This window comes from Grosmannia clavigera (assembly GCF_000143105.1).
Source record: "Grosmannia clavigera kw1407 unplaced genomic scaffold GCSC_140, whole genome shotgun sequence".
In the NCBI taxonomy this organism is placed as follows: Eukaryota; Fungi; Ascomycota; class Sordariomycetes; order Ophiostomatales; family Ophiostomataceae; genus Leptographium; species Leptographium clavigerum.
Window position 1 is genome coordinate 1,814,787 of NW_014040801.1, and position 22,280 is coordinate 1,837,066.

The window sequence follows — 22,280 nt, forward strand, 5'->3', positions numbered from 1 at the left end:
CCGTTTGTCGGTTGTTTCTAGATGCTCTTAGAAGCTCTTGGATTTTCTCACTTAACGTGCAAAATCCTTCCTTTCCGGCGCAAGCTCTCCTCCAATTGAACTGTTGCCGATTGCTCAGCAGACCGATTCCCGTAACCGCTACCCGTCCAAACTCCCATTTAACAACTCCCAGCTTCGTCAAAATGGTGAGTGCATTTGATTTGTCATGTGTCGCTGGGGACGATATGTGCCTGGCGCACGCCCCAGATGAGCAGATAGACAGGAGCATATCTGACACAACTTTTTCCCGCACTACCAGGCCAGCTCTATCCGCTCTATCAAGTCGCTTGTTCCCCTTCTCGACCGGGTTCTGGTCCAGCGCGTGAAGGCCGAGGCCAAGACCGCTAGCGGCATCTTCCTGCCCGAGTCCAGCGTCAAGGACCTGAACGAGGCTCGCGTGCTGGCAGTCGGCCCGGGTGCGCTCGATAAGGAAGGCAAGCGGACACCAATGGGTGTCTCGGCCGGCGACAAGGTGTTGATCCCCCAGTTCGGCGGCAGCCCGGTCAAAGTCGGCGAGGACGAGTACCACCTCTTCCGCGACAGCGAGTAAGTATTTGCCGGCAACATCTGACAAGGAGACCTATATTGGTGACTGACTGAATCCTCTAGCATCCTGGCTAAGATCAACGAGTAAAGCCTCGGCAGGTCGACGTGTTGCGATTAGAAGAGAAAAAGACTTCTACCGAAGAAGAAAATTAAAATATATATTTACACATTTTCATGAGACACGAGGATCATTGCCTTTTACTGGCGGGAGGAGAAAAGGCCTGATCGGTGTCTCGCTGACGCGAAACAATACTAATGCTTCCAAGACGTCAAGATGACTAAATGGAAAAGACCAAATGACTAGCATGGTTGACAAGCGACAGCACAGCGAGACACGGCTCTCTGTTTGGGGGAGCGGAAGCATAGGCAATATGGGGCTGCTACTTTTGAATGAATCTTTGTTTGGGTAGACAGCTACAAGGCTCGCCAAGGCGTTAAAAAGCAAAGGTACATTATAGAATAATCTCCACTCAGCCCATAAGATATGGCTCCAATAGAATCTGCCATCGACAAGAAAAACCGCAAGCAAAGCCTTCCGGTGCAAGGTCGAGTCTTCGGCTGTCTCATCTTTCATCACATTTCAATTTACCCCGTCTCGTTTTCTCGTCGTTTTCTCGTCAGCTCAGTCTTGCTTCAGCCTACCGCTGCCAAACGAGCAATATGCTGCTGTTGGATGGCGCATGACCTGACAGAAAACTAGCCAAGTGACTGTCCGTTCTTTAGGTTTAGGCGAAGATGGTTGGATCCAGCTGGTTGACCGTGGACCTTGAACGTGAGTACTCAGACCGGAGGTCCGCCTTTCTTAAAGGAACTACCTCGCAGGAGTGGCTGTACCGAGTAAATATACTTGAAACTTATCCTTCAGGGCCGCATGGCAGGTGAAATAACTGATCACAACAGAACCAAGGGAAATGTGTGTGACAAGTCATGGCGAGTAATATAATCATTGGCAAGACCAACTCGAAAACTTGCTTCTTCTAGTAGGAAAAAAACGCGACTTGGAGTTAAAGTAAAAAAATAATGTACGAACTATGCATCTCGTCTGGTTGAAAGAAAGCTAGATAGGCCCAAAGTTTTTAATGTATGCTGACACTTCGCTGGCTTTTTATTGAGGATGCCTTCTACCACATAACGTGGAAGTTTTCTTGCATCACCTTCCGATTGCTCTCGGCCTATCTTTTAGCCTTTCCGCCTTCATTTGTTTACACCCATGAACAGGTGAGCGAAATCTGACAAAAAAGATATGAAGTACCCAGCTTCTCATTGATAAAACCAGACACTGCTGTACTGCTTTACTTTGCCACCACCGACAAAGCTGCCGGGTTGCAACGCCTTCACAATGATGCTGGCACATAACTTTATGGCTACACTTGTGTTTACCTTTGCGGCTGCCACCAGTGCCCACACTACTTTCACGGCCCTCTTCGTAAATGGCGTCAACCAAGGTGATGGCACTTGCGTCCGCCAGCCAAAGGATCCTCAGACGTCGACTTTCCCACTACGGGATCTGACCAGCACTGATATGATTTGTGGTAGGTTCTCCAACCAGCTGTTGACTAATGATTTCGCGAGAAGTATGACCAGTCTGACAGTCTTTTTTCAGGCAGAGACGGGCTTGCTTCTGTCAGCTTCACCTGTACCGTTCCGGCCGGCGCCACGCTGACCTTTGAGTTTCGCGAGAACCCCGACGGATCCAAACCGGGTACCATCGACCCATCCCACAAAGGGCCTTGTGCCGTATATATGAAACAGATGGCCAGCATGGGCACGATTCTATCCACGCCTACCGACGGTTGGTTCAAGATCTGGGAGCAGGGCTACAGCGCCGACACGAGTCAGTGGTGCACCGAGAAGCTCATCAAATCCAACGGCCTGCTCTCTGTTGCACTGCCACCTGATATCCCAGATGGCAGCTACCTTGTGCGGCCACAGCTTCTGGCGCTGCATGAGGCACAGGTCAGCGACCCGCAGTTCTACGTTGGCTGTGCGCAGATTTTTGTCACCGGCAGCAGCGGCAGCGGGGATCTATACGGAACAATTCCCGAAGGATACGAGGCCACAATCCCCGGCTATGTCAAAGCAGGAGATCCTTCCGTGACGTTTGATATATACGAGCTCATGTTCCCTTACCAGGTTCCGGGGCCGTCGGTGTATTTTCCCACGGAACGCTCTGACAGGGGCAACTCTGCTGCTTCTGCTGCCTTGGTAAAGGCGGTTCTCAGTTCAGGCGACCTCGCCGTGTCCCGCAAAGCCAATGTCGCGTTTGTGCCCCAAAGCTGCCTCATCAAGAACGCTAACTGGTGCGGCGTCGAGGTTTCCACCTACTCCACGGAAAGCGGCTGCTGGGACGCCTCAGCCGACTGCTTCCACCAGGAGGGGGTCTGCTATGAATCAGCACCACCTTCAGGCCACGCCAATTGTGACGTGTGGGACAAAAAGTGCTTGGAGATACAGGCTGCTTGTGCGGCTGGGAACTTTGATGGACCACCCAACACGGGTCGTAGGCTGCAGCAGGTAGAGGCGGTCGTTCCTGGAGCCATCCCGTCGCCCGATACTGGTTTCGCGACTCCACCGGCTAGTGCTGGTATTGGAAGTAGACGGCAGTCGAAGAGATCGTCTCGAATTTAGCCTGGAGAGGTTGAATAAGTCGAAACTGCTTGTACAAGTGGTATCGTAAGATCACGTGACTTGAAAGCATTGCAGAGACCTATACGCCCACCGTGAAATTAATAAAATCACGCAATTTCTAAGGACCAATCACAGTTGACGTTCTCCTCTAAGTTTGCCCTTTAAAGGTCAGGGTGCCGCCGCCCAACTCTGCCTTTACACCTCATCTCTTCATTTCGGCGGCTTGCTTGCTGCTGAGGACGAGTATCGGCTGTTTCCAGGCTTGGTTTTGAGCCGCCGGTGCCGAGGAAGCACAGCAGGACAACGAGCACATACGCTTTAGCCTATCCAGATCGCATACACATAAAGCACGGAAATCGCACACGAGCTCGGCAGATCAATAGGTTTGACTCTTTCTATTCTTTACCCAACCACACAGCACCAGTCAACGTTTGTTGGCGGTTGCTATCCGGTGTCACTATTCTACTTCTTTGGTTCTTATATCCCAATAATTTCCTGCTTCTTGTTGTCATCCAGTCATCATTGTTTAGTACGTTGGTGTCTATTCCTTAAGAAGTTTCCCATACGCGGTGTAGTATCCGCATTTCTCGACGTGGCTGCTCTTGCTCGTCTTCTCATTGAAGATGTTGCAGCCTCCCTTTGCTACGTTTGGTGGAGTGTACACTACATGAGTTCATGTCAGTTGTCATATCCACTTCATATCTCCTGTGACGAGACACTCACGATGAAGCGACACAGCGAAGTCGCTGCCTTTGTTCCACATCCTGTGAACACCAAGCTCGTCGGCCATATAGGCGACAGCGTTCTCCGAGTATGTCTTCTCAGAGGTGACATTCATGGGTCCTTCCTGGCCGTCTTCAGGGAATCTATAACGCGTCTCGGTGAGGTTGCCGTGCAAGATCTTCATGAGGCAGTGGGCATTGCCATGGTCATGGATCGGGCTACCTTTGCCTGGCGACCACACGAGCACAAGCTGTGTTGCGATGTGTTATTATTTGTGCGGACTACAATGACGAACCGAGTGGTTCGTTTGAAGTTAAAGACAGGAAGGGTAGACAATAAGACATACTAGGTTACTCTTTCCATTACCCTCATCAACAAGGTTGCGGGTGTAGCCACGACTGGCATCGCCAAAGTTGTACGGCATCCATCCCTTTTCTTTTGCATCATACTTCTCCATCAGGCGAGTGAGGTGTCCGACATCAATATCGTCCGACGTCAGGCCTGATGATGGCCCCAAAGCATGCTTCAATCCCAGAATGAGGGTATCGAACCGATACTTATCATCGACGCACGCCATATGGGGTGACGACGACACCACGAGACCGTTGGGCATTGCCGAGATAACGCTGGTGGCCATTGTTTTGAATTTCTGTCTAGCTGTCGGGGGAAACGAAACACGATTGATTGAAAGGATGCTTCGACTGGCAAAGGATGTTGGGATTATGATGATATTCTATGGATGCTTGCTGGCGATGATGAGTGTGGTTCGATGGACAATGGAATGGAGAGAAAAGGGGGATGGAGTCAAATGAAAGAAGACTCGTGTCCTGTCGACTCGCTGGCGGGGAGGGGATCGGATGTCGGGCGATAGCGGATGTTGCGGTCATTCCTGTTTCGGGGCACCAACCTCGCATCAGGCGCAGCGGCAAGAAGTTCCTCCAGTGTCTTTGCGCCTAGGAAGAGGCGGTGTCAGATGTGCACCCTTTTGGCCGGCGGTGGGCTCCGGGCTCGTGTAGGTGGTTCAGCTGTTACTCCGTACTGTGTCTTGGCCAGTCACGTTTATGCGTCCGATCTCGGTTGTGGGCTGCCGGCTGCAAATGTAGAAGAGCACAGTAAAAGGATAGTGTGCAGCGTTATCTCAATTTGCAGGTCTGGTTTATCTGAACGGCCGACTTCGAATTCGCAGTCTGTCCGGCGCATTATGCAAAACTTGCGACTGAATATTGGCTACAGTGGCGGCGGTATGCTACCGAAAGACAGCGCAAGAAGAATACTAAAAGACTTAACTTGCTCATATAGCGAGCGCATCCGTATGAAAAGATGGTTGCCAGAAGTTAGGCCCGAAAATTGGACTCCGTAAGATAACTGGGAATGACAGGCACTAGCAAAATTTGGACGGCGCTGGAATTGTTTGTGGCAAGATTGGAGACTAATGTCTCCACCTAATTCGTTACACCGTGTAAGTAATTTTTTTTGCCGATAACCTTGTCGGCGACGGCACCGAGAGCCGCTTCAGACAGGGGTTTGCAACTACTGGTCGGCATCGAAGCATGAATCATAACCGGCTCTCGTTATTATGCCTTTTATTCAAGCCGTGACTCGAATTCGAAGCGCTCTTCATTTTAGTTATAAAGGGACCCGTCCGTAGACAATGGCTGACTGGAAGCTCACATGTACAGAGTAAGATCCATTCTACGGAGTAGTTCTTGCCATTTCTCTTAGCACGTGATTTCAAGTCATGGCGACAACCATCACCATGTCACAACTTACACCAGCAGGCATGGCCACGGAGGGCAAACTCGCCCCGATGTGCCCATCGGGGGACCAGCTGCAGAGCGACAGCCAGCCCGACACCAATCAAACAAGTAGCCAGACAACGGTCCAGCCCTGCAGACCATGTAAAAACAATACCGGCTGGCGACGCATTATCCGCAACTTCACTCCATCGTACGGCAGCTTCCTATTTTCGCGTTTCGTTTGTCTTGTCATCTGACCTGATCCCAGCTGGTTTTCCGTCAATATGGGCACTGGGATTGTGTCCATCTTACTGCACAATTTGCCTTACAGCACAGAGTGGATGCGATACATTTCCATTGCCATCTTCGCCCTCAACATTAGCTTGTTTTCCGTCTTCATGACCATCACAATGGCACGGTATATACTGTACCCAGAGATCTGGGCCGTCATGATCAAACATCCGGCCCAGTCGCTCTTTCTGGGATGCATACCGATGGGCTTTGCTAGTACGCATTACCTCCCACCGAACACGCCTGGGATTTGCGCGTGCTGACTTATCTCAGCTATTATCAACATGCTTGTCTTTGTCTGTGCTCGCTGGGGCAACTGGGCCATATATCTGGCCTGGGGCCTCTGGTGGGTGGACGTGGCCATGTCCTGCGTCACCAGCCTGACGATTCCGTTCATCATGTAAGATCCCGGCCGCTCAGCCCGTGGTGCTCTCGCTGGCTCACAAAAACGAAACACAGGGTCCGTCTCCACAAGAACCAGCTGTCCAACATGACCGCTGCCCTACTGCTTCCCGTCGTGCCCGTCATTGTCGCCGCAGCGTCGGGCGGCATCGTGGCCGAGGTTCTTCCCAACGACAACCATGCTGTGATCACCCTCGTGGTTTCGTACATCATCTGGGGGCTGGGCCAGGCCTTCTCTTTTCTCATCATGTCTATCTATTTCCTGCGCTTGCAAGTTCACGACCTGCCACCCCGCGAGGCCATTGTGTCTGTGTTTTTGCCCATCGGGCCGCTCGGTCAGGGCGGCTTCGCCATTCAGCAGCTCGGCAAGGTGGCCATTGGCCTGCTCCCCGTCACCGGTGCCTTCAACGGTGTCAGTATACCGACCGGCAGCAGCAGTGCCATGGCAGCCAGCGCCATGAACGGTGGCGTTGTCCTGTACATGGTAGGCATTCTGTGCGCCTTTGTCATGTGGGGAGCCGCCTTGGGCTGGCTTGCCTTTGCCATCTTCGCCATCTCGACTACCAGGTCGTTTCCCTTCAACATGGGCTGGTGGGGTTTCACCTTTCCGTTAGGAGTGTTCACCACATGTACTGGTCTGATGGCCACCGAACTTTCGAGTATATTTCTCAAAGTCCTGACCGAGGTAAGACAAACAACAACACAGACATACAATGGATCCCTGCGCAGCCTGCTGACTCCGAGTCGTTCTTTGTTAGATCTTCTCTATCTTGATTTTGTGTCTCTGGGCTGTCATCGCTGCTAAGACTGTCCTCTTGGCTCTAACCGGCGACATGTTTTATGCCCCCTGTTTGAAAGACTTGAGTTCCGGGACGGTGACAAATGCGGAGGAGAAGACAGCATAGACTGCCGACGCAGAGGGGTATAAAAGAAAAGAGGACGTTTAGAAATTCAGCATTGATGAGAGCTATGATTTGTTTTGTATATCCAATATAGATAAGGCAGCTTAAAGCCCATACTAAAGTTCTGCTCAGGTTACTGCAGATGGCCTATTATAGGGTCTCAATCGCCCATTCAGCCGACGCTGGCCCTAATAATTCATTCTCACAATATGGGTCGCGCCTGCCTTGCGCTGTGGGTTGGGGCTAAACTGCCACGGCTAACGAATGAGGGGCTCGTCAAATCGCATTGCGAAATCCCCACTCATTAGAAAAAACCATTACAGCTTCACGTCGAAGGCAGTCGACGACACTGAAGCTGGGATCGACAAGCAGCTATGGCCTCGACCGTGCGGGCCTCCAGCCCAGTTCTGCGCGATTTCGCAGACGGTAAGGTACTTGGCAACGCCCACGGAAAACACACTTGACTGACTGTGTCCAGGAGCCACTGACATATGGCATCACTACCGTATTCCAATCATCCTTTCCACATTTGCCATCTTGGTTTCCCTGCGCATATATTTCTTCTTTACGGACAAAGGTGATGATCATAAGGAAGGTCTACTTGTCTTCCCCAAGATCTACAACGCAGATGATGCGACAGACAAATCAAAAGTAGACGACAGAGCCGAGAAAGCGCCAGCAACAGTGATTGCCGAAGTAAGCAGCCTAGGAGACGAAAAGAGAGGCAATGCTGCTCTGGTATCCACAGAAAAGCCTGCAAGTAGGTCGGCGACAACGGCAGCTGGGCCGCGAAGAATCAAGGGCGAGTTGCCTGTTGGGCGTGGCCGGGCAGAGAACGGCGTAGCAACCGCTCGCTCGTCTATAATACAATCCGTTATCTTCTTTTCTTCCCTGACCGGGGCTACGGCCAAAATTGTCCAAGACTATGCTACAAAGCTGGGCGAATCTCTAGAGTCTCACGAGAAAAGCAAGGGCACTACCTTTGCGGCTCCCCAAGTCTTGGATCTGGCTGAGGTGGACTACGACGAGTACTTTATCACACCGCCGACTCTCACGAAAACAGCCGATGGCGAGGGCGATGGCTCAGCAGCCGACTTCTTCTACCTCTTCCTCATTCCAAGCTACAACATCGATTCGATCAACGATACGTTCCTCGAACATCTCAAGGAGACACACCACGACTTCCGCATTGATACAGCACCTCTGACGCCTCTGATCGGCTACTCTGTCTTCGGCTTTGGCGACAAGGAGGGCTGGCCCACGGAGGAGGAAGGCTTTTGCACCCAGGCCAAGGAGATTGACAAGTGGATGGCCAAGCTGTCGGGTCGCAAGCGAGCCTTCCCGCTGGGCTTTGGTGACAGCAAGTCCGATGCGATGGTGCGGCTGGCCGAGTGGTCAGACGGTGTTGTGGAAGTGCTTGATATATTTTCGCAAACCGGTAGTCTGGGCGAAGGCGTACCTGGCTCGGGCGATCCTACCGAAAGCGACGATGAAGAGGCTGACGACGAGGATGCGGAGTATGAAGACGATGAGGTGCTCTTCAGCGAGGACGCGGCTCGAAGTGCAAACGTAAACCGCCTCAAGAAGACGGGTATCATCGACGACGTCGAGGATCTGGGCCGGATCCTGCAAGAGTCCCAGGAAGACAGCAAGGCGAGCACAACGCCGGCACCGATTGCTGTTGACTTCACCTCTTACGATGGCACCGGAAAGGGCCCACGTCGTGCAGGACGTGGGACCAAAGCGGCGCCGGCACCGACGATTGTGCGGGAGATGGTGGCCAAGGACTCTCCCACGTACAAGTCCTTGACGAAGCAGGGGTACGCAGTGGTGGGGTCGCACTCTGGGGTCAAGATTTGTCGGTGGACCAAGTCGGCGCTGCGTGGCCGTGGATCGTGCTACAAGTATTCGTTCTACGGCATCCACTCGCACCAGTGCATGGAGACGACGCCATCGTTGTCGTGTTCCAACAAGTGCGTTTTCTGTTGGCGTCACGGCACCAACCCGGTGGGCACGTCGTGGCGGTGGGTGGTCGACCCGCCCGATCTCATCTTCAACGGGGTCAAGGCCAACCACTACCAGAAGATCAGGACTCTGCGCGGCGTGCCTGGCGTGCGTGCCGAGCGGTTTGCCGAGGCGATGCGCATCCGGCACTGCGCGCTGTCGCTGGTGGGCGAGCCGATCTTCTACCCGCACATCAACGAGTTCTTGGGCATGCTCCACAGCGAAGACATCTCATCCTTTCTGGTGTGCAACGCGCAGCACCCGGACCAGCTGGCAGCGCTGCACCACGTTACGCAGCTGTACGTGTCGATCGACGCGGCCAACCGGGACTCGCTGCGCAAGATCGATCGGCCGCTGCACCGCGACTTCTGGGAGCGGTTCCAGCGCTGCCTGGAGATTCTGCGCGAGAAGCGCTTTCGCCAGCGGACGGTGTTCCGGCTGACGTTGGTCAAGGGCTTCAACATCGAGGACGAGGTGCGTGGCTATGCGGATCTGGTAGAGAAGGCGCTGCCGTGCTTCATCGAGATCAAGGGGGTCACGTACTGCGGCACATCCACGTCTGCCGGTGTCGGGCTGACGATGGCCAACGTGCCGTTCTACCACGAGGTGTGCGACTTTGTGGTGGCCCTGGACAAGGAGCTGCGGGACCGGGGACTGGCGTACGGACTGGCGGCCGAGCACGCGCACAGCTGCTGTGTGCTGATTGCGAGCGAGCGCTTCCGGGTGGACGGGCGGTGGCACACGCTGATCGACTACGACAAGTTTTTTGCGCTGCTGCGCGAGAAGGGACCAGACGGCGACTTCTCGCCCGAAGACTACATGGGCGAGGCAACACCGGAATGGGCCAACTGGGGTCAAGGCGGCTTTGACCCGCGTGACCAACGGGTGGATCGCAAGGGTCGTCCAATCATGGCGAACTAGCAGTTACAAGGATCTGGATGGGATGGACAGGAATCAAGAAGCTGGCGTCCCGATTGGATGGAGGGGTGCTCGCACGAGAGACACAATTTTGGGTAGATACCACGATGGTCAAGTGAAAAGCGATTTGATCCTGTAAATTTCTCCTTCCAGAATACCCGCTTCCATGCACCCTGGGTTGACCAACTGTGTTCTTGGGTTGAGATAGAAAAGAAGAAAAGAAAGACATCCATGTCTGCAGCGAGAGGCCCGGCAGAACACATGTCGCAAAGAGGAAGTGCAGCGACCTAATCCTTTGCTCGGTCGCAATACAACTTTATTTGTCGTCAAGACGCAGAATGGAGAGAGAGTGGGGTTGGTGAGGCGGCTTCCAACGGGACGCCGGCCATCGAGACGGATTTTCGTGTAGAGAAATACAGGGGTGGGGGCCATGAGGCCGGGAAGAGAGGAAGGGGAGGCCGAGAGCTTTAGTCGAGGCTCGCTTGTGGCGGGAATAGGTCGTTGACCCCGAGAGACGGCTGCGGGGCCATGTCGCGGATGCTGAGCTCGGCATCGAAGGCGATCATCTCGGCGAGGATGTCGAGGATGGGCTGGCAACAAAGAAGAGTGAGTCAGCAGGCGTCCAGCAGCGAAATAAAAGCATTCTCTCTCTCACCTTGGATACGGTCTGGTCATAGATGCGTATCAGATCGCCAGGCGTTGGGTAGACCTTGAGGGCCTTGTAGAAGTGGAGGGCAGACTCGATCGATTTGGTCGCTTTGAGGCTGTCAGTATCAATCTTGCATTGGGACGGAGAAGATGAATTGAGCTCACGGTCAGTACCCAGAGTCTCGCCCTTGGACACCTGGTCCAGGAAGAAGGCCTCCTTGTCCTCGACGCTGGTGGGAAAGCCCTCGGCCTTGGCCAGGTCGACGGCCAGCTTGATGACCTCGCGCTGCTTGGCGGTTTCCTTGTGAGCCATCTCCTTTTCAGCCCGGGCCTGCTGCCGCTCGTTTCTCCGGAGCACCCGGCGGAACTCGGGCTGCGACCGTCGGCGGTGGTCAAAGTAGAGGGCGTAAGCTGCAGCGGGTTAGCGGTCGAGAAGAGCGAAGCTGCAGGTGGAGATATGGCTCACCAACAAGGCCGGTTGCGACAGCCGCAATCGAGGCAGTGGTGAGTGATGTTGGCGGCATGGCTGCGGCAGAGCGGAGGAAGGAAAGCCCAAGGGCGAGAACTAGATCAATCCAATGGCCGGAGCAAGATCACACGAGGGCGCCCGGAAAGAAAATCGAACAGAGGGGGTTGCTTTGGCTGTGGTAGTGGTGAGAGATGGGGGAAAATTTTGTCGCGCCGCCGATCGCAAGCCGGTCTTCGTCGCTGGTCCGTGGTCTGGCTGTGAGCGGGCACCAATGACTCGATTGGAGCTGGCTGTCTGTCCTGTCTCGGCCAACGTGTTTGTGCAGTTGTCGTGCCGGTTGCGTAGTGCGTATTTTTTTTTCTCTCCGTCGCCCGTCGTCGCTGCGAGTCGAACATACCACTAGGCGAATTGCCAATGAATTTTTTTTTCAGTGGTCTCCCGCCAGCGACAGAGGCGCTGCGGCTGGCGGGCCTGGGCGGTTAGCCAATCAGTGAGCAGTGCGGGGCCTTTGCGGTAGCATGTGTTGAAGTGTCACGTGATCCTTCCTAGGAATAGGGAGGTCGGAGCTGGCAGCTCCCGATCGAGTTTCATGCTGCAGGTCGAGCGACCTCCAGGGCAGCAGCACGTATCCACCACGCTTTCGAGCAGAAGACAGTGCCGCGTTAGGATAGCGGCTAGCGGCGACACATCAGCACACAGCATGTCGGAGGACAGACTCAAGATCTCGCTGCGCAGCGGCACCAAGCGGAAGACGAGGCCAGTCATCAGCGCCCCGAGACAGATATCGGCACCGATCATCAACAATGGCCCACCGGACAGTGTTTCGCGGCTGGCGGGAGGAGCAGGGTCACGGCCGGCAGCCGATGCGCAGGTGGCAGCACGGCCGAGGCCACAGCCGCAGTCAGGAGGAAAGGTGTGTTTTTATTCGGTGTTTGTTTTGGGTTTCCCATGATGGAAGAGCTCTGACGCAGAACAGACGTCGGACCTGGTGAAACGGCGGTACTCGACACGGTTCAACGACATGCCCGGTCACGAGTTTGCCCCTCCGGTGCCGTCGCTGCCGTCGTTTGACCGATACGAGTCGTCGACCCGAGACCGACGGCAGGGCGGCAACGGGCTGCCAGCATCACGCGGGCGCGATGACCGAGGACTGCGCAGCCGCGGCGATGGCGGTGGGAGCGGACCTGGCGGGTTTCCAGGCGGGTTTCCAGGCGGCGGCAGCAGCGCGCCGATTCCGGTAGACGTGAAGGCGCTGCGCGACCCGAAGTTGGCGGCAGACCAATACGTGGCAAACATGTTGAGCGACGCGTCGGAAGAGGAGATCCGGCGATACGAGGAGGCGTTGCGCAATCTGCGAGCTCGAGCTTCGGCCGACCTGCAACAGAACATCTACCAAAACCGGTCACAGTTCATCAAGATCAGCAAGGAGGCCGAGAAGCTCAAGGGAGAGATGCGGACGCTTCGGAACCTGATGGCCGATCTGAAGACGAACACAACGGCGTTGCGATCGGCCTCGTCGGCCAGCAAAGGTGCAGACGGGATGGCAGGCAGCAGCGGTGTCAACGGCGTCGGACTGAGCGGCACAGGGTTCGCGACCGGGCTCAGCAAGCGTGATAAGCGTAGCTCGGTGGCGGATCGATCGGCGTTGTGGAACGCGCAGATGCAGACGCTGTACAAGACGGTCGAGGGATCGCAAAAGTTCCTGCCCATGTCGATGGGCCGCCACGTGGTGCAGAACGCGGGCCAATGGATCGAGCTGGACAACGCGACATACAAATCGCGGAGGGCAATGCAGATATTTTTGCTCAACGACCACCTGCTGGTGGCCTCGCGCAAGAAGCGCAAGGTCGAGGGTCCGGGCAGCGGAGGCACCGGACCGATGCTAAAGCTGGTGGCCGACCGCTGCTGGCCGCTGCTGGACATTGAGGTAGTCGACATGGCCGGCTCGGGCGAGTCGGCAACGGGCACCATCACAAGCACAGGAGGCGGCGGCACAAACGACAGCGGAGGCGGCAACAGTGGCGGCGGCAACGGCAGCGGAAGCGGCAATGGCGGTGGCACGAACAGCAACAATAACGCGACCAGCTCTGGACGGTCGCGGCTGGCTGACGCGATCATGGTGCGTGGCGTGGGACAGGAGACGGTGATCTACCGGACGGAAAAGGGCGAGGACCCCGAGAAGGCGGCGCTGCTGCAGAACATCCGCAAGGTGGTGGAGGAGCTGCGGCGCAACATTCAGTCGGAGATGGAGGCCAACAACCGGGCCAAGGAGACGATCAACTACTTTGCATCACGCGATCCAGGACTGCTGCAAAAGGCCGACCTGCTGGAGACGCTGTCAGACATCAAGGACATGCTGATCGAGGTGGACGGGAAGCAGCAGAACCTGCGATGGGTGGAGAGCCAGATGGACGAGCTGGACATTGACATTGCACTGCAGCAGTTTGAGCCGTCGGTGGCGCGAGTGGAAAAGATCCAGGCGCTGGCACGCGGATTGAAGAGCAACGCGGTGGCCCAGGACTTTATCGAGTTCAAGGTGGAGGAACGATCAGCACGGCTGGCGGCGCTGCTGATCCGCGAGCTGGTCGACACGCACAGCCAGCAGCGCAAGACGCAGCGCAACGTGTCGTGGCTGACGCGACTTGGCTTTGAGGATCGCGCGCGGGAAGCCTATCTGGAGGCGCGCAGCGGCACCATCCAGAAGCGGGCGCGCCAGTGCATCTTCCAGGGCGACCTGCACCTGTATATCTGGGAGCTCTCGTTTGTCTGCTTCAGCGTCATCCGCAACACCGTCGCCTGCTTCCAGAGCTGCTTTCCGCCGGCTGTCATGAGCGCCTGCGTCAAGTGGGCCAAGGAGGAGGTCGAGGCCTTTAATCGCATCCTGGCCCGCCAGCTGAGCAGCACCGAGCGCGGCGGTGACGTGTGGCAGCGCTGCATGGACCAGGCCCGCGAGCACGCCAAGATGCTGGCCGACGTCAGCCTCGACTTTCGCAACCTGGTCGGCCAGGGTCTGGAGTGAGGGTGAAGGTGAGGTTGATACGAATACTCTGTTGTGCTGCAACACGCTCTTGTTCTCCTTTCTGCTTTATGGCGCTTCTCCTTCTGTCTAGCATAATGACCTGCAAAATGACATGTTGTACGTTCTAGAAGACATGCTCACAGTGCGAATCGTCCATACGAGCCCATACACACCGTGCAGGCACACTAAGCTTGCCAATTACATATACCCCGCCTAAAATGTACTTATCAAGCGCACGGGGGGACGCTGGGACCACTGAGACGGGCTGCAGCCAACACACAATTCCGCGCTTGTTTTCCCGCTTCCCCCTCGTCCCCGGTTTCCCTTGCTTCACCACATCAATTGGAGCCAAAACATCGACAGCCACAAAAGCTTTTGTTGCCCTCGCAGCATCACGCAGCGACCGACGAGCGCCCGCCCGCCCTTCTTTCTCCCTTTTTTTGCGTCTTTCCATCGGCGACCCCGATTTTCGTTCGTCGCCACGCCAGCACCCCGCGATAGATAAACAAGGGCTCGACCCCATCCCATCTCTGGCCAGATCAAAACAGGAGACCGCATCGCCGGGCACGCCCCTTGATCTGCTTCGTCATCACACCCGGCCACCCATCCGGCCGTGCTCGTCTCTCTCTGGTCTCGCCCAAGACCGTTCGATACGCTGATCCCCGCGCGCTGTGTCGCCATAGCATGGATACGAACATGGAAGACGTCGGTCGCGGTCCTGCAGATTTAATGCCTCCCCCGGTTCTCGAACCCACAACCGTCCCGACAGTAGATGGCTGGATCGAAAGCTTGATGAGCTGCAAGCAGCTGAGCGAGCTCGATGTCCAGAGGCTGTGCGAAAAGGTGCGTTTCGGCGGCGCGGCTGCACACGCGATACGTGTCGCGACAGACGTGGAGCTGACACTGTGATTTTGTGCTTTTGACCTAGGCACGCGAAGTGCTTCAGGACGAGTCCAACGTACAGCCGGTGGTATGTCTTTTCCGTCCCTCTCTTCCGCTCCTGTCCCGCCCCGTGTTGTGATGGCCCTTCTCACCCATGTCGCGCCTCTTGCCACAGAAATGCCCGGTCACCGTCTGCGGCGACATCCATGGACAGTTCCACGACCTGATGGAGCTGTTCAAGATCGGTGGCCCGAACCCGGACACGAACTACCTCTTTATGGGAGACTACGTCGACCGCGGCTACTACTCGGTCGAGACCGTCACCCTGTTGGTGGCGCTCAAGATCCGCTATCCGCAACGCATCACCATCCTGCGAGGCAACCATGAGTCCCGCCAGATCACGCAGGTGTACGGCTTCTACGACGAGTGCCTCCGCAAGTATGGCAATGCCAACGTGTGGAAGTACTTTACCGACCTCTTCGACTACCTCCCCCTCACCGCCCTCATCGACAACCAGATCTTCTGCCTCCACGGCGGACTGTCCCCCAGCATCGATACGCTCGATAACATCAGGGCCCTCGACCGCATCCAGGAAGTGCCGCACGAGGGACCCATGTGTGACCTGCTGTGGTCCGACCCTGACGACCGCTGTGGCTGGGGCATATCGCCCCGTGGTGCCGGCTACACCTTTGGCCAGGACATCTCTGAAGCTTTCAACCACAACAACGGCCTGACGCTCATCGCACGTGCCCATCAGCTGGTCATGGAGGGCTACAACTGGTCTCAGGATAGAAACGTGGTGACAATCTTCTCGGGTGCGTACTCGAGACACGGCTGCACAAGTCGAAACGACAGGATTCTGCTAACTTTGCTCAGCACCAAATTACTGCTACCGCTGTGGCAACCAAGCAGCCATCATGGAGATCGACGAGCACCTCAAGTACACATTGTCAGTACTCTCGGTTCCCTGCCTAGACAGGTCTGCTTGCTGACCCATTTTTCTTCGCAGCCTACAATTCGACCCTTGCCCTCGAGCAGGCGAGCCTATGGTCTCCAGACGTAAGTCCTCGCCTTGCACGTGCACACGGACCGGAACCACGAGTCTAACCCGTCGCAGGTACTCCGGACTACTTCCTGTAGAAGTGCCTAGAAAGGGGGTTTGGACCTGTGTTTGTTTATATGCCCGTCTTTCACGGTGGTGGGAGTGCTCATACTTAGACGTCTCATGCTACAGCTGCACGGATAATGTTACTCGAGACCAGCGAACTCATACTGGACGATTGCCCATACCTGCTGTGCACGTGCTTGTAGTAGAGTGTGGTATCTATTAGTAACAATTGACCGTAGGACGAACTACGATCCCCCGTCTTCTATGCCGGTATAACAAGTCTTTTAGATAGTACAGTGTAAGTTGAGCTGAATCTCCTGCCAGCCACACCTAACAAGACGCCAGGCGGCCAGCGCCTTGACAAGAAAGACATGCGAGCCTGTAATTATACGGCTTGGCCCTCCTTTTCCAGCTGCAGCTCTCTTGCTACCTGAGCGTCCCAGTCTTGGGCCCGCTGCTCCATGTCGCGGCCGGATGCCGACGGCTCAGTGTCGGAGCCAAAGACATCAGCCTCGGTGTTGATGAGGTCGACCAACGAGCGTTTACGAGACAGACCATCGGGGCCTGCGGCCACAGAGCCCAGGTCGCGATCTGAAGAGTCGGCGCTGTAGTGGCCAGGGCCGGAGGATCCGTTGGGGACGTGGAAGCGGCGGTCGAAGCGGCTGATTGTGTACGTATAGACGACAATAATCTCGATGACAAAATTGAAGCAGTAGTAGCAGGCCTTGCTGTGGTACCAGGCCGGGCTAGAGCGCGGGCGGGGGTCGTAAGCGATGCCGCAGCGGAAGCCAGCACCGAGGGCCAGCAGGAAGCTGGTGAAGACGAGCAGGCGGACCTTTGTGGCGAGCCGGCCGCGGCCAAAGTTTTCGACAGGGCCATGGTGCGGCGGCCGCGGCGGGACGGCGAGGGTGAGCAGCATGGCGGGCATGGGCAGAAAGGCCAGGAAGGCGTAGTAGGTGCTGCCGACGAGCTGGACGTCACGTTCCATCCGGTGGGCATTGGCGCTGAGCGTGAAGAAGGAGTGAACGGTGACGATGATGAGCATGATGAGGCAGGCGGGGATGGAGGCGATCAGGCCACGGAAGAGCACCGTGACGGGGCGGCTCCAGCCCAGACGTGGACGATAGGCACGGACGAGACGCTGGGTGAAGAGCAGGTTGATGATGAAGAGTATGATCACGCCGGCGAGCGTGAAGATGCTGGCCGCAATGGCGATGCTGACGTTGGTCGGACGCGTCGCCCACACGATGCGCATCACCAGCGCGACGATGCGCATCATGCAGAAGCCAAAGGTCATGGCCGAGAAGAGAAACCTGTGGTCGCGCCGCCGGTTGATCTGGAAGATGGTCATGTTGGTGGCCGCCCCGACGGCGAAGAAGAGAAGCAGCACCGCGCAGATCGCAATGTCGACCTTGGGCGTCGGCAGCCCGCCGAGCCCGGCTTGGGTCGATGCATACGGCGGATGCAGCTGGCCTGGTCAGCGGGATGCACAAACACGGACACGTCTCGATCCTCTGGCAACGCACCGTTGTGTGGGCCGACATCCTGAAGCTATTCCCAAAAGTCACACTGCAGAGAGTGCCGCTTTTTGTAGCCGTATTCCGTATTCCTGAGTACTCTGTAACGCTTATATTGATAAATATATAAACTATATGTTGTTTGCAGGATTACCGTCGTATGATATTTATCGGCCGTCTGCTGTCGTCTGCTCGTGAAAGACAACGCTGGCAGAGATGGTCCAGCTGCATCTTATCTGCTGGAAGAGCCCTGCCTAATATACACAGTAGCCCATTGGCCTAATCATCTGAAAAGGAAACCGCGAGGGAGTTGTCTCAGCCATAAGACGGACCAACACGCCCAACGGCGTTTAGCAAAGAATACTTTGTGCAAAAGTCGGCAAATTCGCCATCATGGAGCAAAACCGGAGTTTGCAATCAAACATCATCGGGGCTAGGCCATTTAACTCCATACAGCAACTAGCCGCTCCAACCAGCGAAGGGCATTGCCGTACCCAAACAGTCCTGCACCGTCAGTTCAGGTCGGGGGGCGAGTCGCCGATGACCTTCGAGCCACGCTTAGTCATGCGGCTTCGCGCGTAAGCCACACGCGTCGCCGCACCTGAAGGCTCTGTCGATCTGGTGACGCTTTTGTCGGGTCATCTCTGCGTCCTGTAAGCAGTCTATACTCCGTACAGCCGTCTGGCTCACATGAGGGCGCCCTCAATTATTGTGGCTCCTGTACTCGGTAATGCCTGTACTTATGTACGGAGTAGCTCCTAGGCAACGTAATGCAGTTTACAGGTGCGATCAACACCTCATACTAGCTCCTTGAGTGCAGTGACGTCGACTCGCGTGCTTTGTAAGTCGGAAATTCGGACTTATAGCATTGATCGTGCTTGATAATGGCGAGGTCTCTTCGTAAGCAATAGCTGTGGCTTGCCAATATTGAAACGCTTGCTTGATCTAGCGCTTCTTATTGTCTGTATCACATTTTCAGAATTACCTATAGCACGCATGAATGATCGACCTTGCTCACGAATGGTAAAACAGAGCTGCACGTTCTCTGACATAGCCTACCAAGGCGCTCATAATAAACGTAGGATGCGTCCTTCAGATGCTCAGTTTTGGCATCTTAACCGTCGTGTTATGATAATATATGGACGTATGGACAAACAGCTGCATTGTAGACGCCATTAATGACATGCTCGCAACAGAAAGTAAGCATCACCATATAACAGCCGTACGGTATCCTTTGCTTTAAAAATGACCCTATCTGATATACTTTTTACAACACATGGCGAAGTGCGTGTAAACTAGGAAGGCAGATCAATCGTATGCAGTATGCAATAACCAAGGAGGATTACGGCCAATAGCGGTGGAATCCGAAGAGGAGTTTGGGCGCGTGTTCATATAGCAAACAGCCGACGGCATGGTAACCACTGCTTGATGGGTTGAAAGTGGCCATGGTTGAAGGATACACGGACAGCTGTTTTATGTTCCTGATTTTGAGTAACACTAGATGACGGGAACTGCAATGCCTCCGTGCTTATATCTGGTGCCACAACCGGTTTTGGTGTAATATATGTATCTAATGTTTCCTCCTGCAGTGTCATTGCTTCTCCCGCGATATCGACAAGCACTGGTTATAGCTCGCTTCAATTTTAGCGAATTCACATCTTGGTGGGCATTGGCTGTAAGTTGCCGTGCTAGCATCTATACGGAACATCGCATAAACACAAAGTTGTCTGCCGGCTTTTAAGCCGCAACGACATGGTGCTACCTAAGGCCTGCCTGCTAGGTTGGCTGTCCAGTCACGCGTCGTTCCCAGCGAGAACAGGGACAACAACACGGGCGGCTGGCCAAACGCCGAGTAGTTGGATCACGGCAGCATGTGCTGCCCAATGATTCTGTTTTTAGGTTTGCATGCGGCGGTAGAAATATACCATCCCTCATTTCGTTCCATCTCAGACGAGGCATCCAACGACAGCGTGTATATTCACCCCTTGCCGATCCCTACTCTGGAGCGTATCGCACCCGTTTGTTATTAGACACATACGGAGAACTCCGTACGTTGCAGTGAATACAGAGTAGACCCAGGCAAGATGTTGCGTCCAGGACTGACCGACAATGGTATCCAACGCATTGTTGTTTCCGAGAGAGGGATTACAGATACGGAGTACACGAAGTAAGATATGTACTCCGTACGTACTTCTACGTCGTACATTGACACGGAAAGGCCGGGACGAGAGCACGTCAATAGCGCGCAGGTGGGAAGCTTGTCAATTCAGCCTTGCTCCTGTGTGGATTGCGCCCTCTCTAAAGAGTACTTCAGCGAGCTTCTAGGCCTTGTTACCGGCATATTAATATCAGGTACTCGTATCGTACTCCGTACGGAGTACGTCGTATGTAGCTTGGACACGCACGGACAGCTGTGTAGCAACCATATCTTACTGGTAGATAGTATCCTACGAACATGGAGCGAGGAAATCAACCGGAACCGTCCTACCAACTTTCAGGGGCTGCGTAATTTGCACGCTGAAGACGTGAATCTTCTTCCACTGAACACGCTCTCTTTACAGACGCATTTGGCGCCAGGCGAGGATCAATTTGAAAAGAAAAGAAAAGAAAGCGGAAAAAGATAAAAGAAAAAGAAAGAAGACGGGGATAAAGCAAAACAAAAAACAGAGCGCCCTACGGAGTACCCAAGCACAATTCGTCAGAATGAGTGAAGCTCATTTCCGGCCAGCCAACCAGAGTCACCATAGCTGCCCGAAGGACCACAAATCATCTTACGTCAGGGTAGACAGGCTCTGTTTGATGGTCATCCCTCGCCTCTTTCCCATGCATTGGCCCAGTTTAGGCCTGGTTCTGGCGTGTCCCAAATCGATCTAACGGCGCGCAACAGTGGAGTCAGAAGCTAAGACCAAGCCTAAATGGGACGTACGAAGCCACAACGACGAGTTGTACGACGAGGCTTTTTGGGGAGGCTTCTCGGGCGAGCAAACAACCATCATCTTGTGAAGTAAACATGCACGCAAGCACTCAAATAAGCAGATCTGGGCCTGTTTCCACCTTCTTCTGGAGCCGGCCAGTCACAGACTTGCATCGTCTCCAGTAAGAGTGTCCACCCGGAGATTATTTTACCAAAAGTGAGCCCTTGCCGAAGTGGGATGCAGGCCAAAGCACACAGTCAGTGCAACGTAGAAAACAACGGCACGGACGCACAATGTTTGACAGTGGGAGACAACGCACCAAAAACAAGTAGGAAATCAGCAGACACAAAAGTATAGTGGAGGACTTCGTGGTGGCTGGTAGGGCATCAATATTACATAGCATACGCCGTACTCCGTACAAGTGCTCGTATCTGGCAACAGCTTCTGGGGCAATAGTGCCCAAATAGCGCACGAAAGCACAATAAACGGACTAAGCCGATAATCACTTTATCCGCTCTTGGCTACCTTTTCCGCTGATGCGTGAAAATAAGTACTTGCGAATTACTTCGTGCCCGTGGTTGCTTTGTGCGCTGTGCGATCGTAGTCATAGCTATCCAAGGTCGGACGATTGCTGGCAGCCCTTTGCAGGCAGCAGGGGATGCGGCTCAGATACTCCTGCTGTCATGCATGTCTGGCATAACCCGTGGAAGGCATTACGAGGAACAGGAACGGCTGGACAGAGGCGCTCGACCAGTATTGCTTGCTATTGCTCTAGAAGATCTTAAGATATGTAAGATATATCTTAGTATCATACATAGTACAAACATCTGCGACATGTCGGACATGCGCTTGGGAGCTCTACCAGCCCTTCTGAAATTTAAGTGGGTGGTCGAAGCTCCAAACTCGGGGCGCAGCAAAAACATATGTAGATGGAGAAAAGTGCCGCTGTGAGTGGGCTTGGGTGCAGCACTTGCAACGCCTGCTCAATTGTTCCTGAGCATCCCCCCGACTATTATCTTTTCCTTATATGGACTAGCGTTTGGACGAGTACAGCTACAGCCCCTGCTTTGCCCTGACTACGGAGTACTTGTACGAGTATCTTGCATGTACTCGTACTCCGGTACTGAGACGGGGTCCTGCGTGGCTGTTGTCCGTCGCATCGCGCCTTCCTGCCTCTGTTCCTGCACCGTTCCTTCCTTGCGTACTCACCCTCACCTGTCTTGCAGACAGACCGCTCTGTTTGTCTCCTGTCATTCGCTTTCGGGAGCCATCGTACACTCTTTTATTTCTCTCACCTTGTTTGCTCTTCACCTTTCGGCCAGGAAGACCGTATCGTCAGGCCTTTTTTCGCCTGTCGTCTTTAATAGTTTTTGTAGTCATCCCAGTTCCGCTTTCTTCGGCCGATTTTGACGCATGCCCACACCCCCTTTTCCACAGCGAAGTGCCACCGGATTGCAGTCATATTACTGGATAGATCGGCCACGAACGACCGCGACTACGACTATCTCCAGCCTCTCGTTTTTTCTCGCAATT

At 54.7% G+C, this 22,280-nt stretch overlaps 7 protein-coding genes across 7 annotated transcripts; 4 read left to right on the forward strand and 3 right to left on the reverse strand.

The window, feature by feature from the left end:
* Positions 1-182: 182 nt before the first annotated feature.
* CMQ_874 (heat shock protein) lies at positions 183-673 on the forward strand (the record flags this gene model as incomplete). The annotated part of the gene is made up of 3 exons (XM_014317953.1): positions 183-185; positions 299-585; positions 649-673. 3 exons carry the CDS (start codon positions 183-185, stop codon positions 671-673), a joined length of 315 nt encoding a protein of 104 aa, XP_014173428.1.
* A 1,251-nt stretch (positions 674-1,924) lies between these two features.
* Positions 1,925-3,535, forward strand: CMQ_1747 (endoglucanase b; the record flags this gene model as incomplete). The annotated part of the gene is made up of 3 exons (XM_014318826.1): positions 1,925-2,117; positions 2,189-3,178; positions 3,381-3,535. 3 exons carry the CDS (start codon positions 1,925-1,927, stop codon positions 3,533-3,535), a joined length of 1,338 nt encoding a protein of 445 aa, XP_014174301.1.
* A 219-nt stretch (positions 3,536-3,754) lies between these two features.
* On the reverse strand, positions 3,755-4,573 carry CMQ_1104 (cysteine dioxygenase; the record flags this gene model as incomplete). The annotated part of the gene is made up of 3 exons (XM_014318183.1): positions 3,755-3,876; positions 3,937-4,186; positions 4,283-4,573. 3 exons carry the CDS (start codon positions 4,571-4,573, stop codon positions 3,755-3,757), a joined length of 663 nt encoding a protein of 220 aa, XP_014173658.1.
* Positions 4,574-5,956: 1,383 nt separating this feature from the next.
* CMQ_359 (flavodoxin and radical sam domain containing protein) lies at positions 5,957-10,192 on the forward strand (the record flags this gene model as incomplete). Its single annotated transcript, XM_014317438.1, has 6 exons — positions 5,957-6,179; positions 6,237-6,363; positions 6,423-7,050; positions 7,124-7,214; positions 7,640-7,693; positions 7,746-10,192. 6 exons carry the CDS (start codon positions 5,957-5,959, stop codon positions 10,190-10,192), a joined length of 3,570 nt encoding a protein of 1,189 aa, XP_014172913.1.
* Positions 10,193-10,656: 464 nt separating this feature from the next.
* CMQ_512 (mitochondrial import receptor subunit) lies at positions 10,657-11,361 on the reverse strand (the record flags this gene model as incomplete). The annotated part of the gene is made up of 4 exons (XM_014317591.1): positions 10,657-10,779; positions 10,845-10,945; positions 11,003-11,248; positions 11,304-11,361. 4 exons carry the CDS (start codon positions 11,359-11,361, stop codon positions 10,657-10,659), a joined length of 528 nt encoding a protein of 175 aa, XP_014173066.1.
* Positions 11,362-11,895: 534 nt separating this feature from the next.
* Positions 11,896-16,347, forward strand: CMQ_1345 (serine/threonine-protein phosphatase pp2a catalytic subunit; the record flags this gene model as incomplete). Its single annotated transcript, XM_014318424.1, has 9 exons — positions 11,896-12,219; positions 12,283-13,259; positions 13,392-14,321; positions 14,874-15,168; positions 15,254-15,295; positions 15,383-16,022; positions 16,084-16,156; positions 16,217-16,266; positions 16,325-16,347. 9 exons carry the CDS (start codon positions 11,896-11,898, stop codon positions 16,345-16,347), a joined length of 3,354 nt encoding a protein of 1,117 aa, XP_014173899.1.
* Positions 16,348-16,700: 353 nt separating this feature from the next.
* CMQ_977 (uncharacterized protein) lies at positions 16,701-17,859 on the reverse strand (the record flags this gene model as incomplete). The annotated part of the gene is made up of 2 exons (XM_014318056.1): positions 16,701-17,783; positions 17,842-17,859. The coding sequence occupies 2 exons, from the start codon at positions 17,857-17,859 to the stop codon at positions 16,701-16,703; spliced, it is 1,101 nt and encodes a 366-aa protein (XP_014173531.1).
* Positions 17,860-22,280: the final 4,421 nt, after the last annotated feature.